Source organism: Pteropus alecto, unplaced genomic scaffold, assembly GCF_000325575.1.
Source record: "Pteropus alecto unplaced genomic scaffold, ASM32557v1 scaffold20, whole genome shotgun sequence".
NCBI classification, from domain to species: domain Eukaryota; kingdom Metazoa; phylum Chordata; class Mammalia; order Chiroptera; family Pteropodidae; genus Pteropus; species Pteropus alecto.
This window is the reverse complement of record NW_006436298.1, coordinates 23,956,150-23,971,890: the sequence shown is the minus strand read 5'-3', so window position 1 is coordinate 23,971,890 and position 15,741 is coordinate 23,956,150. Positions and strand designations below refer to the sequence as shown.

At 34.2% G+C, this 15,741-nt stretch overlaps 1 protein-coding gene across 15 annotated transcripts in view; it reads left to right on the top strand.

The window, feature by feature from the left end:
• Positions 1-15,741, top strand: part of KIAA0825 (KIAA0825 ortholog) — a 356,002-nt gene that overhangs the window by 72,170 nt on the left and 268,091 nt on the right. For all 15 annotated transcript variants that reach the window (XR_003046665.1, XM_015590466.2, XM_015590467.2 and 12 more), the window contains one exon: positions 15,186-15,347. Coding sequence is in view for 14 of the 15 variants with exons in the window: in XM_015590466.2 (XP_015445952.1) it covers positions 15,186-15,347 (162 nt within the window). In the remaining variant the exon portion in view is untranslated. The remainder of the gene's footprint in view (positions 1-15,185; positions 15,348-15,741) is intronic.

Genomic DNA, 15,741 nt, shown 5'->3' with positions numbered 1-15,741 from the left:
TAGAGCCCTGGTTTGTTTTTGTTTGTTTCGGTGATAATATAAATTTGTGAAAATGAAAGCCTTGAATATGTTTCCTCATATTAACATGGGGAAAGAAATGATGAAATTGAGATTGTTTAGGCTGTTCAGGAAAATGTTATGGGAAACTCGTTTATCATTTAAGAGATTATGCGAAGAGGGCCAGATTTGCATTGGGGATGGTAAGAAAAAATACTGAGATTTTAAAAATATATTAAAGCATTTTTACTTTTTGTACAGTCTTTAGTGCATCATTAGACATGTAAAGTTATGCTAAATTATATATTTCATAAACCTTATGAATCTGAAATCTTTTCTAGGACACATTTGTAGATTTTATATCAAATATTTAAGATCTGAAATAAAATGAAAATAGAGTGATCCACTGCTAGAACTGTGTGTTGTTAGGAAAGATTTTATTACTTAAAAAAATTATCAGAGTAATAAATTTTATTATAAAAATTAAAACATCAAATATATATTAAAAAGAAAGTCAAGCCCTCACATTTTCTTTCCTCTATTCCCAATCCCCAGAATCACCACTCTTGTTTACACTGTTGAATATTCTAGAATTTTTTATGCACATATAAGAATTAATATATAAATCTGTATTTTTTAAAATGAGATCAAACTAGACATATTGTTCTGCAATGTGATTTTTTCATTAATATTTCATGACCTCCTCCCATGTCAGTGCAATCTGGTCTGACATTCTTTTCGGCAGTGCCATGATATTCAATAATATAGATGTAGCATAATTTATTTGCATATGGCTAAATTTAAATTGATCTTATCAGATTGTTGACACTGGATTTAGAAAAATCTTAATTTTTTTCTTCCTAAAAGCACTACATGTCCACCATTATGTAAATACAGATATATACATAAATGTGTTTGTATGCATATACATATTTTGGGTGTATAAAGTAAAAAGTGTTAGATCTCTTTCACCCTGTCTACCCTTAATCCTAAATTAATTCCTGTTAACGGTTTGGCATGTACCCTTCTGTATTTATGCATGTGCATGTACTCTATATTTACAGTCTACAAATTTCTCTGCAATTTTTAAAAACTTACTGTATTATAGACCTCTTGTATCAATATGTACAAAACGATCATTATTATTTTTACAGGCTGCAAGCTATTATGCTGTATGATTATATCATTATATAATTATTTAATTAACTAGCTCCTGTTGATAGATATAAGGATTTTCAGTTTCTTTGTATGCTCATATGAAAGTTTTATTCCTAGAAGTGATATTCCTGAGCCAAAGTGGAAGTTAATTTAAAATTTGATATGTATATTCAAATTGCCCTCTAAAGCCAATGTACTTATTGGGTTTTAAATGCAAATATTTAGAAGCATGACTATGTAGATTGAGGCATGTATTCATTTAGACATCAATTCATTGTGATTTTTTTAAGTATTAAAATTCCTGTGCTCGCCTGCCTCCTTCTGGATTATCAAAGCTATTGCTTTCTTGTCAGTATCCTCTCATTGCTGCAAATAAAAGGGGGTGGGGTGGGCAAAGGGAGAAGAACTTAATGCTCAATATCTTGTAGTTAATAGGAGCTCTGGAGCCAGACAGACTTGGCTTTGCTTTCCACCTTTGCCACTTGGCAGCTGTGTGGCCTTGGATAGGTTGCTTGTCCTCTATGAGTGTCAGTCGTTTATAAGATGGAATTGATAATAAAACCTACCTTATAGTGTCTAAGTATTAATATAGATATTGTACATAGTGTCTGGCACAAACTAAACACTTGGTTATATCATTGTTTAAAATATATACATATGTACATAAATACACATACATATATAATGTTAAACTGACAAGGTGACTTGCCATCATATACTAATGTGGTGTTCCTACACACTGCTATATGACAAAGGGCTGCATATTTGTTATTTTTAAATCAATTTCTCATTGAATACTTTATCTTTAATATGACTTTATTTAATGTCTCACATGTGAAATCTAAAGAACAAAATAAATGAACAAATAAAACAAAAAACAGACTCACAGAGAAAACAAACTGATGGTTGCTGGGTGGGATAGGGGGCGGGACTGAGCTGGCCGAAAAAGGTGAAGGGATTAAAAAATACAAATTGGCAGTTACAAAATAGTCATGGGGTTGTAAAGTACCGTATAGGGAATATAGTCAATAATATTTTAATAACTGTATAGTGTCAGGTGGGAACTAGAGTAATTGAAGGGAATCACTTTGTAAATTATATAAATGTCTAACCACTATGCTGTACACCTGAAACTAATATAATATTGAATGTCAACTGTAATTGAAAAAAAAAATTAAGACAGCAACTTTCTAGAAATCACAAAAATAATGCTTCCTATAATGCTTCCTGAAAGTGCTATATTAACTTTTTTCAATTTAAAATAATAATCATAAAATAAGATTAAATTAAAATAATAGCTGTATCTGGAGATCCCCTTTGTTTATCCTCATTACTCTGACTCTCACTATGTGTGAATGACTGCCTGATTTAGCTCCAGCACTGACCCCACGCTGGTGCTTCATGCTTCTAGAGCTAAATACCTGCTCCTTTGGTCCCTCGGATGTTCTACAGGCACTTCAAATATAGCATGGATAAACCCGAACTACTCATTATTCCCCTGATCCCTGCTCCCATTCAGTCCAAGTTAATGCCACTAATAATCCCTCAAGCAGAAACTATGACTTGCTCTCCTCATCTGTCTTTTTTACTCATCATCAAAATGATCACTAAGATTCTTTATTTTGCCTCACCACCCAAATATTTACAAGTCTTTCTCCTCCTCTCCATTCTTGCCATCAAGGCCCATTTTAGGTCATTGTTACCTCTCATTTGGACTGTTAAAATAGTTTTGTTTTAAAATCGTATTTCTTACCCTTGTTCTAAAACATCTGCCAAGCATACACCACTGCCCTCTTCAGTGGCTCCTCATCACTGTCACCATCAAGCCCCAGCTTACTTAATATTAGAAACCAAGCCCTCCTTCACCTGGCACTTGCCTCCTTCAGCCTTATCTCATGCCTCTCCCCACCTTGTATTTTTCACTCTCTAGTAACACCAAACTGACAGAAACCCCTGTTCATGCTGTGCTGTCTCCTATCTCCTTACTCTATTCCTCCCTTTCTTTGCCTAATTCCCATTGATCCTTTATGACAGCTCATGTGTCATTTCTTCTAGGAAGTTCTCTCTGAGCTAGAGCCCCTAATCCATGCTCCCACAGTACCTCCATATGCCTTTCTCAAAGCTTTTAGCATATTCTATTAAAATATCTAATTAGGGGTCTGTCTCCCCATATGGACTCTAAGCACCTCAAGGGCAAGTATTATTTATTTTCCCTAGCACCCAATCCACTGCCTAACACACGACAGGAGTTCAATAAATATTTTTTTAACTGAATCATTTTCTTGCAATAAATCAGTATCTGGAGGCATAACATAGTCACCAACTAATCAACTTATTAATTGAGACCCTACTATTTAAAAAATATTGTGCAAAGATAAATGGGGATTCCAAAAATTATAAGGCCCTTGCTTCCCATCTAGATCGAGAAATAAAATATGAATGTATGAAAAACTGCTGGGAGTTATACAAACAAGCAGTTGCAGAGTTCTGAGAAAGTGATTCCAGAAGGTAGGGGGTCCCCTCAGACTGACTTCTATCCAGGGTTATCAAGATGAATTGAAAATGTGTTGTTTGCAGGATGGGCAGAATCTGGAATAGCAGAAAGCAGGGTTCACTTCCTGGTGCTTTCCTGTAATACAAAGTAGGGGATATATACAGAATGGAGAATTCACTTAGAAGGCACAACAGAAAGAAAACCCAGGCCTTGCTTCTCAGGACTTCTGGCTGCTGTCATCTCATCACTCAACCCTGAGAGTTCCAACAAGATGTCTTATTCTATAGCTTAGTCCTACTCTCTACCACCCACCCTCACCCCCCGCGCCCTGCCCCCCAGCTCAACTCTGTGGTAACTAATTATATTTGTTTTGAGAAAAACTACTTTCCTCCAAGCAATGTTTTCTGAAATTTGAAATCAATTTAGTGTCTTCAAGTGCCTTCAAATCTAAGAATGAAAAACCCACAAAACCATGTGAAAGGAAAAAAGTATATAATACTATATTAAATTATCAAGTACTTTGTGTAAGACTTCAAGTATATTAGGAATTCAATGAAGGGAGGTAAGGAAGAAAAGACTAGAAAAACTTAATGAAGGATTTGGACTTGAGTTTGGCCTAAAGGACCTTGTATGGGCAGAAGGAAAAGAAAAGAGCTTTCCTTGCAGTTCTGACAGCACCAACTACATTAGAGATTACTGTTGGAGACAGTGAAGAGATCTGGGAGTGGCACGTAGGAGCTGGTCTATATATTATTGATGAAAGCATTAGCCAGGACTTTGAGACTGCAAGTGACGTTGTTCTTCCATTCTTCATCTGTGCCTCTTATGTAAAAAAGAGAGGGATATTTATTAAAGAAGAGTGTGGTAGTTCACACAGGAGAAGAAAGAGCTAAACAATTAAACCTCTGAGGACAGAACCTGGAGGATATCTGGAGACTTGAGCAACTCGAACTTAGCTTTCAAGCTGTATTTCATCATCTGTTTTCTTGTTTTCTCCCTAATGTAATGACTTCATTCTCACACCAGTTTCTCCACTCAATAGGGTACGTGGCTTTCTGAGCACATCCTGACAGCTTCCCCAGTACCTTGCTTCAGAAAGTCTCAGGGAAGCCCTCTTATTGGCCAAGGGATCAGCTTGTTACCAGAAAGGGGAAAGCAGCACTGGGCAGAAAACTAAGGTGTCAAATAGTGGACGACTGACTGAATGATGTGATACCTAGCATAAGGACAGATTACAAAGAGTCTTGAAAACCAGTCTTTGATGTTTAAATTATACATGATTATAGTTAGTTTGTGAGCAGTAAATTAACTCAAAAGAAGTGTTACAGAAATAGAACTTACCCAGTGATGTGTAAAATTACCTGAATGGAGAGAAGGCTGTAAGGAAATCACCTAGAAGGCTGTTCACCCACCCTCCCCCACCTTGAATCCAAGTGTAAATTTTGATGAGAGTTTATACTGTAGCAAAGCCTTAAAAATTGGGAACAGGATAGTTTAAAAGTAATTTCCTAATCAGCGTCAGCAGCATCACCTGGAACATGCTACAAAGTCTAAACTCTCATTAGGCTGCACCCTAATTCTCTCTGAATTAGAAACTTAAGGGGGTGGTAGCCTGGCAATCTGTGTATTGAAAACTGTCTAGGTAATTCTGATTCCTACTACAGTTTGATATCAACATAGTACAACTGAAAAGCTGCTCATGAGTTTTGTGATCTTGAGCAATTTATTTAACCTCTTCATGCCTTGGAGGTAAATGTTAGTATTGGTGCTTTCCTCAGAGTTTAGAGGATTAGCGTAAATATATGGGAAATGTTTACAGCAGTACCTGGGACATAATAAGCGTTACATAAGTATTTTTTTCTATTATTAACAGAACTTGTTTGAAAGAAAGATAAAAATAAAACATGATTCTTAGTTCTGGCTGAATAAAACATTGGCTCTTGTTGATGGCCAAAAATTGTCCGTATTATTCCAATATAGCCTTACAGCTTCAAACTGTTCATAAAAATTGCCTTCTGACCCACATACTTTGTTCTTCAGTTATAACTGGTATTACTGCTATTTTTCGCAAGAGTAGATTTACTTTGTCCCTCGCTGATAAGTAACTTACCTTCTCTGAGCCTCAGTTTCCTCATTATGGTTTCAGTGACAATTAGAAATTACATATATAGTTTTTACTATATAATATGTGTTCAGTATGTGGTAGCTATTAATACTCTTATCTCCATTTTGTCTTTCTTCCTCCTCCTCCTTTTAACCAAGGTTTCTCCCTTGTCAACTCGTCTGTGACTTTCTTTTGCATTCTTCCTATTCTTCTAGAGTAGACATATCCCTTTCTCTGAAAGGATAGTTAATATTTATCCTTTAACAGTCATTGTCTCTACTAGTCAACTCTGCTGTTGTGTCACAAAGTAGCCATAGACAATATGCAAACAAATCAGCTGTGTTCCAATGAAACTTTATTTGTGGATCCTGACACTTGAATTTCAAGTTTCAAACTTCATTCAAACTTAATTTTCACATGTCATGAAATATTCTTCTGATTTTTTCCCCATCCATTTACAAAGAGAAAAGGTAGTTTAGCTCACAGACCATGCCAAGACAGGCTGTGGGCTAGATGTGTCCCACAAACTATATGTGCCAACCTCTGTCTAAAGGGACCACGTCCCTCCAGCCTTTCACTACTTTTCTCTCTTTCTCTCTCCCTTCCTTTCTTCTTTCTTCCAGCCACCAACAACACTGGACCCAACATGTAGTACATGTAAATTTTAAAGTATTTGTCTTTATTGAACAAAGTTTTATGTATTTTTATTGTAATATAAACTTCAACCAAGTCTAAAATTTGTTTATGTACTCAAAAAAGCAACTTAGGTCCAGTTGCTAAATTTTTCATGTATTTTCTATTTACTTTTTTTCAGTTAAAAATACATTAGTTCCCATGAAACAAAACATAACAGAACAACAGAGTCTAGTATCAACCATTTGTATCAAAATAGGATGACTATCAACTCCTGTTATTTTCAAGTAGTTTTTTATCCACAGACTTTTCTTAGGTCTGAATTATTCTTATATATTAAAACTAATATCTTTCTTCTTGCCTGAACTTAAATGATTAAAGAGAGATGGCCACACGAGCTGATGGTGACTGGTATGCGGTGTGGCCCTTGTTAGTCACCCCCATCCTGCCTTCAGATCTCACTCTGAACATCTCTCCTGTCTGTCACCATACATGGTGTATGTCACATGGCGCCTGGTGCATTGTAGTCATAAGGCAAATCTCTGTTGAATTAGCAAGTGAAATCCACTTAAAGATACTTTTTGTAGTTCATAGGCCTTTTAAGACAGTATCTTCCACCAAGGTGCTACAATGTCATATTTGAAGCTGGAAGGAAAGATGATTTTGCCTATATGGCTAAATATTTCTTAGGTGAGGAAGGCAGTTAACAAGGTAAAATTAACTATAAAATTTACTCCATGAGGTGCCATCACACCTGACAAATGGCTTCCCTACTCTGTGTTAGAATAATGAGCTTCATGAGTACAACTTTCTAGGTGGGTACAAGAGATTGCTATTATCACCATGACTATCACTTTTCACATTAATTTTAACATATATTCATAGGTATTATAATTTGCCTACCTGATAAAAAAAAAGTATAAAGAGAAGCTTATTCTTTATTTTTTAGTATAAAAGAGGAAAAATGTTCGATCTCTTTTGAAAGATTATGATTCAATTAGAAAATATATTAGGAAGCACAGCCAGCAGGTATCTTAACTTAAATCCATCTTTTTGATGATGGCATTTTTATTCCAGTGCTAAATTTTTTAAATTAATTTTAACATGTTATAGTAAGAGCTGATAATGTAACATCTCTGTCATGGTGTATTCCTTTAAAAAAATGAAATATCCTTTCTCAGCTGCAACTTTAGACTATAGTTAAAATGATTGTTAACTTAGTTTAAGTTTTTTCTATAGATTAATTTTTAGTCGTGATAATAGAAAGTAACATATATGATAACAGATATAATTAACTGAACTCTAGCAAAATTTGAGACCAAGAAACGAATATTAGGAAGATATTTCATTAATAATGTGCCATTAGCATATATTACTTAGAATTTAAACCCCATTTCATTACACTGTAAATGTATTTTTATTAAGGTGTTCCCTGAAAGGGTCAGCATTTCTAAGTATTTATAACTGGAAGTTAAGCTAGCATAAAACAAGAGAAAAGTCGTTTGAGAAAATATTCAGAAATTTGCCCTGTGAACAGTTCTCAATTTTGGCTGAATTCAAAGGTAAACCATTCTTTGATTAGCATCTTCAACTAACAGTGGCCACATCAGGAGTCAGATACTCTTTCATGTTCTCAGTCAAAATAAAAAAAAGGGAGGAGGAGGAAGAGGAGGAGGAGGGGGAGAAGGAGGAGGAAAGAAAGACAGAAAATAGGAGAGGGACACAAGTATAATACCCTTGGCAAATGAGTGAGAAGTCCAATTCTTTGTTAATGTAATACTAACAGCTTTTGCCAGAGAAGATAGAATGGAGTGTGGGAGAATTTTGTTATCATTTAGTAGTATGTTTAGGTAACTTTCAGTGGAGCCAGTGTTGGCCTGGGAATCATAAGAGGGTAATAATAGAAGCAGTTTCTTTTCAGTTTTTCTCATTGACCCAGAAGAATAGCTTCAAGGTGACTCTATCACCACTCTTTTCAGCCAGTTAGGTTTCTCTTGGTATGTGAAACAAAGCAATATTTGCTGTGCGGGCCCCTCCAAAGGGAATGGGAAACCTTACTGTCATTTGGGGGCTTTTGGTGGGTTTTGAAGATTTCTTTCAAACACATGGTTCCCTCTGTCCATATGTCTACCTGTCTTTAGATCACTATTGCCAATCCTGTGAATGGCTGCAAAATTAGCTCTAACAATTGTCTTGGCCTAGAACATTCAGAGAAAGAAGTTATAGAAAATGCAGATGTGTGTATTAACGATTCAATCTTTTCTAATGGAATATTTTGGTTGTCGTATACCACTGTCAAAGCAGTGTCACTTAGCACCAATCTGTGTGTTTGTCTAAGTTCCCAAAAGCGTGGAAAATTGGTTGTTCCTCAGTTTATCCCCTCACCTTACGCAAGGACTATGTCATAGTAGGCAAAAAAGTGAGTTGTCTGTGTTTTGAGACCTTATATTTTATCACATGGGAAGACTGGTAAGGACATTATGAAGTAGAAGCTAGACTGGACCTATTCTTGCAAAGAGAGACAGAAATTTCTAGAAGCTATATATCTCCTTCGTGGGAGGGAGCCCTATGGGGCCTACTTCTCATAAAGTCAGACAGACCGAGGCAGAAGGCCTTAACCAGGTGATCAGTAGAACCCAAGGCCTCCAAGGATCTGGGAACATCCTAGAACTATATGCAAGAAATTGTTTTTATGAACATATATGCATAGCTTATATTGTAAAAAAGGTAATGACAGTACACACACAAACAAAACCAATGTTTTGAAAGGTCGACAGCAAAGAAGCAGTGGAAGTTCTTGGAGTGGGTCTATAATTCAATTTCATTAATGTTTAAACTTAGAGATGGTATTCATTAAATAACAGTAATATTTAAAGTAGTTTATAGTGAAATATATCTCTGATATGATATTTACAGTTCTTTCTCCCCACATATCCCCTGTTCAATCTGACATAAAATCATTACTGTTAAACCCATTTAATATCAGTATGTTACTAAAGAAGCATGTTTATAGAAGGGAGAAAAGCCCAAAGAAAATGAGTTAAAAGTGGTTGATTTTGTCTCTGACACTCGCTTTCATTTTGTGAGTTATTTGTTTATGTAGGCACTATGACAAATAGTGAAAATGCAATCATGGGGGAAAAAAGATCTCGCATTTCAGGAGATTAAAGTTTCTGGAGACATCTTTGAAACTAACAATTACAAGGCGACATAGTAAGACCTAAAATGAAGGTGTGTATAGGGTAAGATAGGAAAGCTCATGGAGAGTAGGAGACTAAGCTGACCTGAGTTCTGAGGGCAGGCTTCTTGGAGGAAATGGTAATAACATCTAACATTTATATAACACCTGCTACTTCTCAGTTACTGCTCTAATATTTCAACTCAGTTAAACATCGTACACTGTTGAAACATAGAGAGACTAAGTAGTAATTGTCCAAAGTCACACGGCCAGTAAGGAGCAGTGTCAGGATTTGAACCCAGGCCATTTGGGTTGTAATTCCACGAATTAGGCCACTCTACCACCTCTTGTGCTTCAGGTAGGAGTACTACAAATAGCAGTATGCCACGTAATAAAACATGGGGAAAAACAAAAGTGGGGAAAGCCAGAAAGGGACAGAAGAGTGCAACTTCCAGCTTCCAAGAGTTAAATATTTTCTGATTTCAAATTCAGATTTATTAATTTTTATGAGGTTCAGCTTGCCCAATAATTCCTTCTCCATTCTCTCACCGAATAGAAGAGGGGTCCTGATACTTATCGGTGGGGTATCTAAATTTCCACATATTCAGTTTGTATTGGGTTGCATTTTCACTCAGCTTCAAAGATAATCATTTCATCCTTTTAATCATTTATTTTTTCACTCATTCATTTACTCAGTTTATTTTAAAGTTTTACCCTGTCTGTTTTGGGTGGTACATATGGAACCTTCTTCAAAAGAGATAAATAAAAAATTTAGTTTTGAAAAATAAAGTGGAAATATTTCTTGTCTTAGTTTTACCTGAAATGCTTTCCTAATCATATAAATTTAAAAATAAGTTATAAAAATAGTGCTAGAGAAAAAAGAAACAGCTGCAGTTTCTTCTTGGTGTCTATGACAAAAACAAACAAACAAACAAAAAACAATGCTTGCAGGTTCTTCATGATTTTCTAGCTAATTATTAGGCTTACATGACAAAGAAGGTTCTTTATAAACTCGGAGACATGGTGTTTGCATTCTGTTCATACCCCTGCTATGTGGCTCCATGGAAGCAGGAGCTTAAGGAGGCTTGGTGCTCCTTTAGCCTGCTACAATACTATAGTGTTTTTCAAAGTCGCACCTGCTCTCAGGAAGTGACTTGGGTACTGGCAAAAGTGCTGCTTATTGTTTGTTCCTATGCGGTCCCTGCTGACTTCTTATTGTAATACTGTTAAAAAGTTTTCTTTACTGGAACAAATATATTTCATTTGGATTATGTCATGAATTTCATCTGGAATAATGAGACTTTCAATAGCTTTTGTGTGTCACCTCTTTTTTACATCACTTGTCTGGTGGCACCAAGAATACCTCCTCACTGAAAATAGATCCATTTACAGTCAATAATAGGGTGGTTAGTGTTCGTTTTTCTTGGGAAAATGAAAATGTGCACCTTTTATCCTATTATACTGATCCACCAGCTTCAGATTATCTGATTTTCTAGCTTCTCACTTTCTTTCGTATCTTAATGCTATTATTAACAAGAATTTTGTTGCTAATAGTTTTGAAAAAGAATATGTGTGCTTTTAGCCACTACCGTACTTTTATGGTTTGTCTGATTTAGCTGAACTTTGATAATTATTCCAAATGCTGCTTTATGTGGATTGAATGTGAGGAGCCCTAATGTCCTCCTAGATTTATTTTCAATGTCCTTAATTTTGCAACAAGAGAATGGAGTTGACATTTTAACTATCAGTAACTAGGTGAAAAACACATCTAAGTGTATAGTCTGCAGTTTACATTATATTTTTTGAGTTTATATTCTCTATATAATAAATCTATATTATTCTCTCTCTCTCTCTCTCTCTGGTTTGTTATACCATCCACATGCTAATCGCTCAAAAACACTTACAGCTTTCCTTATAAGCAGATACCTCTTCCCCACTCCTGCCCCACCTCACCCTACCTCTAGACTGAAGCTCATCTATCTCTGACTATTATTTTTAACCACAGCCCACTTTCTCCACCCATCTCATCTTCCCCTAGAATTATACAACTCTAAAAAGGCTAAGATGTAGTGTAGTGTGGAGGTTGAAAGGAGGTATCTCTATGGATATATACATCTATAGAGAGAAAGTTTTTAGTTTTTTACTTTAGGACAATAGTTCTATGAATATCCGTGCATATTTTTTTCATGGCGAAATTTTTTTTAAGTATAATCCAGAGCAGTGTCCTCTTAACATTTGTTTTTGAAAAAATCCCAGATGTTAATAGATGTATTGGTAAACATGTTCATTGGTCAAAAAGTTTGAGAAACATTAAGTTTTTAAAAATTTTACATTAGTATAGAAGTAAATAGAGTTTAATATGCTAATCTGCATTGTGAATCACTTTAAGGATTATTTAGTAAATAGTCATTCCTAAACCTATTTCATTATAGAACCCTTCTCAGATGATTATCAGTTTGAGAAATGCCCTTTAACAGATGGGTAGACATTAGTCCCTGAGTATAGCATAGATATAAGTAATTTTTATCATAACACTGTCATGAAGAAAAATTTAAATTGTGTTATTCTAAATAATAGGAAAGCAGAGAATTTGGTTATATTTTAGAAAACTTTATTAAAATTATATAGAGAGGAAAAAATCCTCAACTATCTAGGTATTATATACATCGACTTATTCATTGTAAGTCGATGATAAAAGTCTTGTTCTAAAATGGAAATTTAGTTTTTTCTTTATACTGTTATTAGGATTTAGGAGAAATCTGTATTTCTTAAATATTATAGAGCTCATCCCATATAAAGCAACAATCATTATTTCAGATACTTTATAGCAATGATTGGTGGCCAGCTAAATATAGTTGCCTGTGTGTAAACATGTATGTCCAAAATTTCTTGAAGCAAAACAGTTCCATACTGATAAAAACAAACAAAAAACAACAAATAAATAAAGCCCAGATTAGTTTAGAAGGCGAGGGAGAACCTCTGGATTGATTGTATCCAGATAAGATTTTTTGGAGACGTGACTGAGGAGGGCAGTAAACAGAAACTTGAGAGAAGGAAAAGAGATTAATTTAGTGAAGGCGATTTCTGCTGAGAGAAACTCTCTCCTAAGCTGCTTAACAGTGAAGTCTAAAGAACAGGAAAATAGATATGCTTAGCTAAATAGAAATCATGAGCTAAGTTGTGATGATTAGAACGCTAGTCCTGTGAGATACTGTGCTATTTCGTCCTTTGTGTTTTATTTCGCTTTAATTGAACTTTTACAAAATGAATTTATTACAGAATTATTTTCACCGTAAATTAAGAACCCTCACAATACCCCATGGGAGAACACCGAGCTAATAGGAACAGGAAATAAGGACTACTAATTAATGGACCTCTACCATGATCATTGCTTCTTTGGGATAAAAATGATGAGATTTAGGTCATACATACTATTCCATCCTCTTTAATTATTAAGTTATAAAGATGCATTGAATTTAAATGGATTTATCTTTCAATAGTTAAATTTCTGAAATACAAGTTCCTTCTAAATCCAGGTCATGTAGGTTAAAATCTCTCCATATAGAATCTTCAGAATCTACATAATTTTGAACAGGTAGCACTGTTAGATTATAATATTTTGACTCAAAGATTTTTCTTTTTGGGGGAGAGAACATTTTTGTTTACTTTATAAACATTCACAATACTTATAATTTAGACCTGAGCTTGTTAAATATGTTTAATTTCCAGTCAAATTATTCAAGAATTAGGACAGATTCTTAAAGTCCTTGAAAAGATGACTTATAAACATTTACTTCTAAAAGCAACATCTTTAAGATTTAAAAGATTAAACCAACCCCTCAATCTACATAAGCAAAACTTAAATAGTCCCTGTGGGAATCAAGCGATGGCTAAATGAATCATAATATATTTATTCTCTTTTCACTTTTATGTTTTAATTTTAAGGCAAAACCTCGGTTATATGTGTTGGTTGTATGTGTTTATATTCTCTGGTATGCCTGCAGAGAAATGGTAGCTATGAGTAGGGCCGTCCGTATATAGAGATGGACTTTAATGTATTTGGGGCTAACATTGATTTCGAGTTTTTTTTAAAGTCTTTTCTTTACTCTTTAAGACTAGGACTAAAATACACAGTTTAAGTTGGTTGACAGGTCTCATAGTATCTACAAAGATACCATGACAATTTTGGTCCTCAGTGAAAAACTGTATCATATGGTTACAAGTATGATGTAAACATTTTAAAGTTTAACTGAAATGAAGTGGATAAATAGTTACATTACTGGAACTGTTCTTCTAAATCCATGTGATGAAGGTAACCTTTTTGAACATGGAATCAGCAGAGAAGGTACATCATTTCTAAGTAGCACTCGTAATTTTTTCTTTCTGAAGAAACTTTATGCTTACTGTATAAAAGTTTAGAAAACACACTAAATTCAATTTGTAATTAAACCTTAAAACACTTCTTAAATATGTGGCAATAATAAAGGAACGATTCTTTAAATCCTTGAAAACTAGGTCAAAAGTTCCATTTGGTGAGGTCACTGTTATTCTCCACACTCTTAAACAGCTTAAGATATTTTTCTATCATATTAAACTGGTAGTGTGACTTGACCAATAGCATGATTATAAAAGGAAAATAATCAACCTTTGTTTACCTTGAGTTGTATTGTTCTTAAGAAAGCAATTATTTAAACAGAAGTTATTTTTAAACATGGTTTTATGGATTATATAGTCTAGATTTAACAACTAAGTTAATTTGCTTATTTTTAATGATATAGTAGCAACACTTCTAAGGTCTTGAAGAGTTATATCCTTTATCTAGTCTTTTTTAAAATTTGTATTTTAATTTCAGACTTACAAAAAATATCCAGATTTCCCAATTGTTAATATTTTACTACATGTCCAAATTTACACTCTCTCTCTCAAAACTGTTTTTTCCCCACAACTGAGAATAGGTTGCAGACATTTACCCTTATATACTTCAATGTGTATTTCTTAAAAACAAGGGCATTCTTTTTCATAACCACAATATAGTTATCTAAATCTGAAAATTAACAGTCATGTAATAAAAGTATCAAATTGTAGATTTTACTTAGATATCATTGAATCACCCCAATGACGTCCTTTACAGTAAAATAAAAATACTGATCATATGTTGATTTTAATCGTCATGTCTTTTTAGATTCCTTTTGACTAGAACATTTCCTGGTCTTTATGTTTCTGGACACAATACTTTTGAAGAGTATAGACCAGCTATTTCGTAGGATGTCCATCAATCTGGGTTTGTCCAATGTTTCCTTGTGATTAAAGTTGTGCCTGACTTTTTAAAAAATGAAATTGTATAAGATATGATTTTACAACAACAAATTACATTCCTGTTTTTAGTTCTGAGAATCAATATAATTATTGGTCATATTTGCCTCAAACAGAATACTCAATTTTAGCTTTCCAAAAGAAAAGACTCTCCTAGGAGACTTTATATGTATTTCTTAAAGAACAAACTAAATTTTTCAATAAGGATCTTGTTAGTTTTGATGGTTTATGGAACCACATGGCTTGTTCTAGAATTTACTGAGAAAACAAATACAATGTACAATAATATTGATCTTCTCTCTTCACAGTTACACCTGAATGCCCACAGAAAGGAAGAAACTTTTTCCTCTCCTTAGATGATCTCAAATTCTTATCACAGCTCACAAAATCCTTTCTGGAACTGGAAAAAAATGTTCAAGACTTGTTAGAAGAGATGGTTTTATCACTTAGGATACCCAGGAATACTTCAGGTAACATGCTCTTTTGTTTAAATTTGTAAATCTGTCATCCTCTCTGTTTTTGCTTCCTGACACTGAATCTATTCTATTACTTGAAAAAAAAATGCATGATAGAATTCTTTAAATAAACAAAGTATGAAAGAAACATTAAGAATTAAAGAAAATTATATTAAACCATAGAATTACATTTTATCCTTTAGACATGGCAAATTCCATAACTTTAGCTGACAATGCATCATAAGTCAATTCTGGATAATTGTCTTTAGCTAAAATCAGATCAATTTTTTTTTTTAGTCAAAGCAACATATCCAGACATATGAAAATATAAATTCATTTGTATGCACATATATGTCTATTGTGGATTTTCGAAGGAAACCTCCTTGAACAAAACGGTTACCTTCCTTGA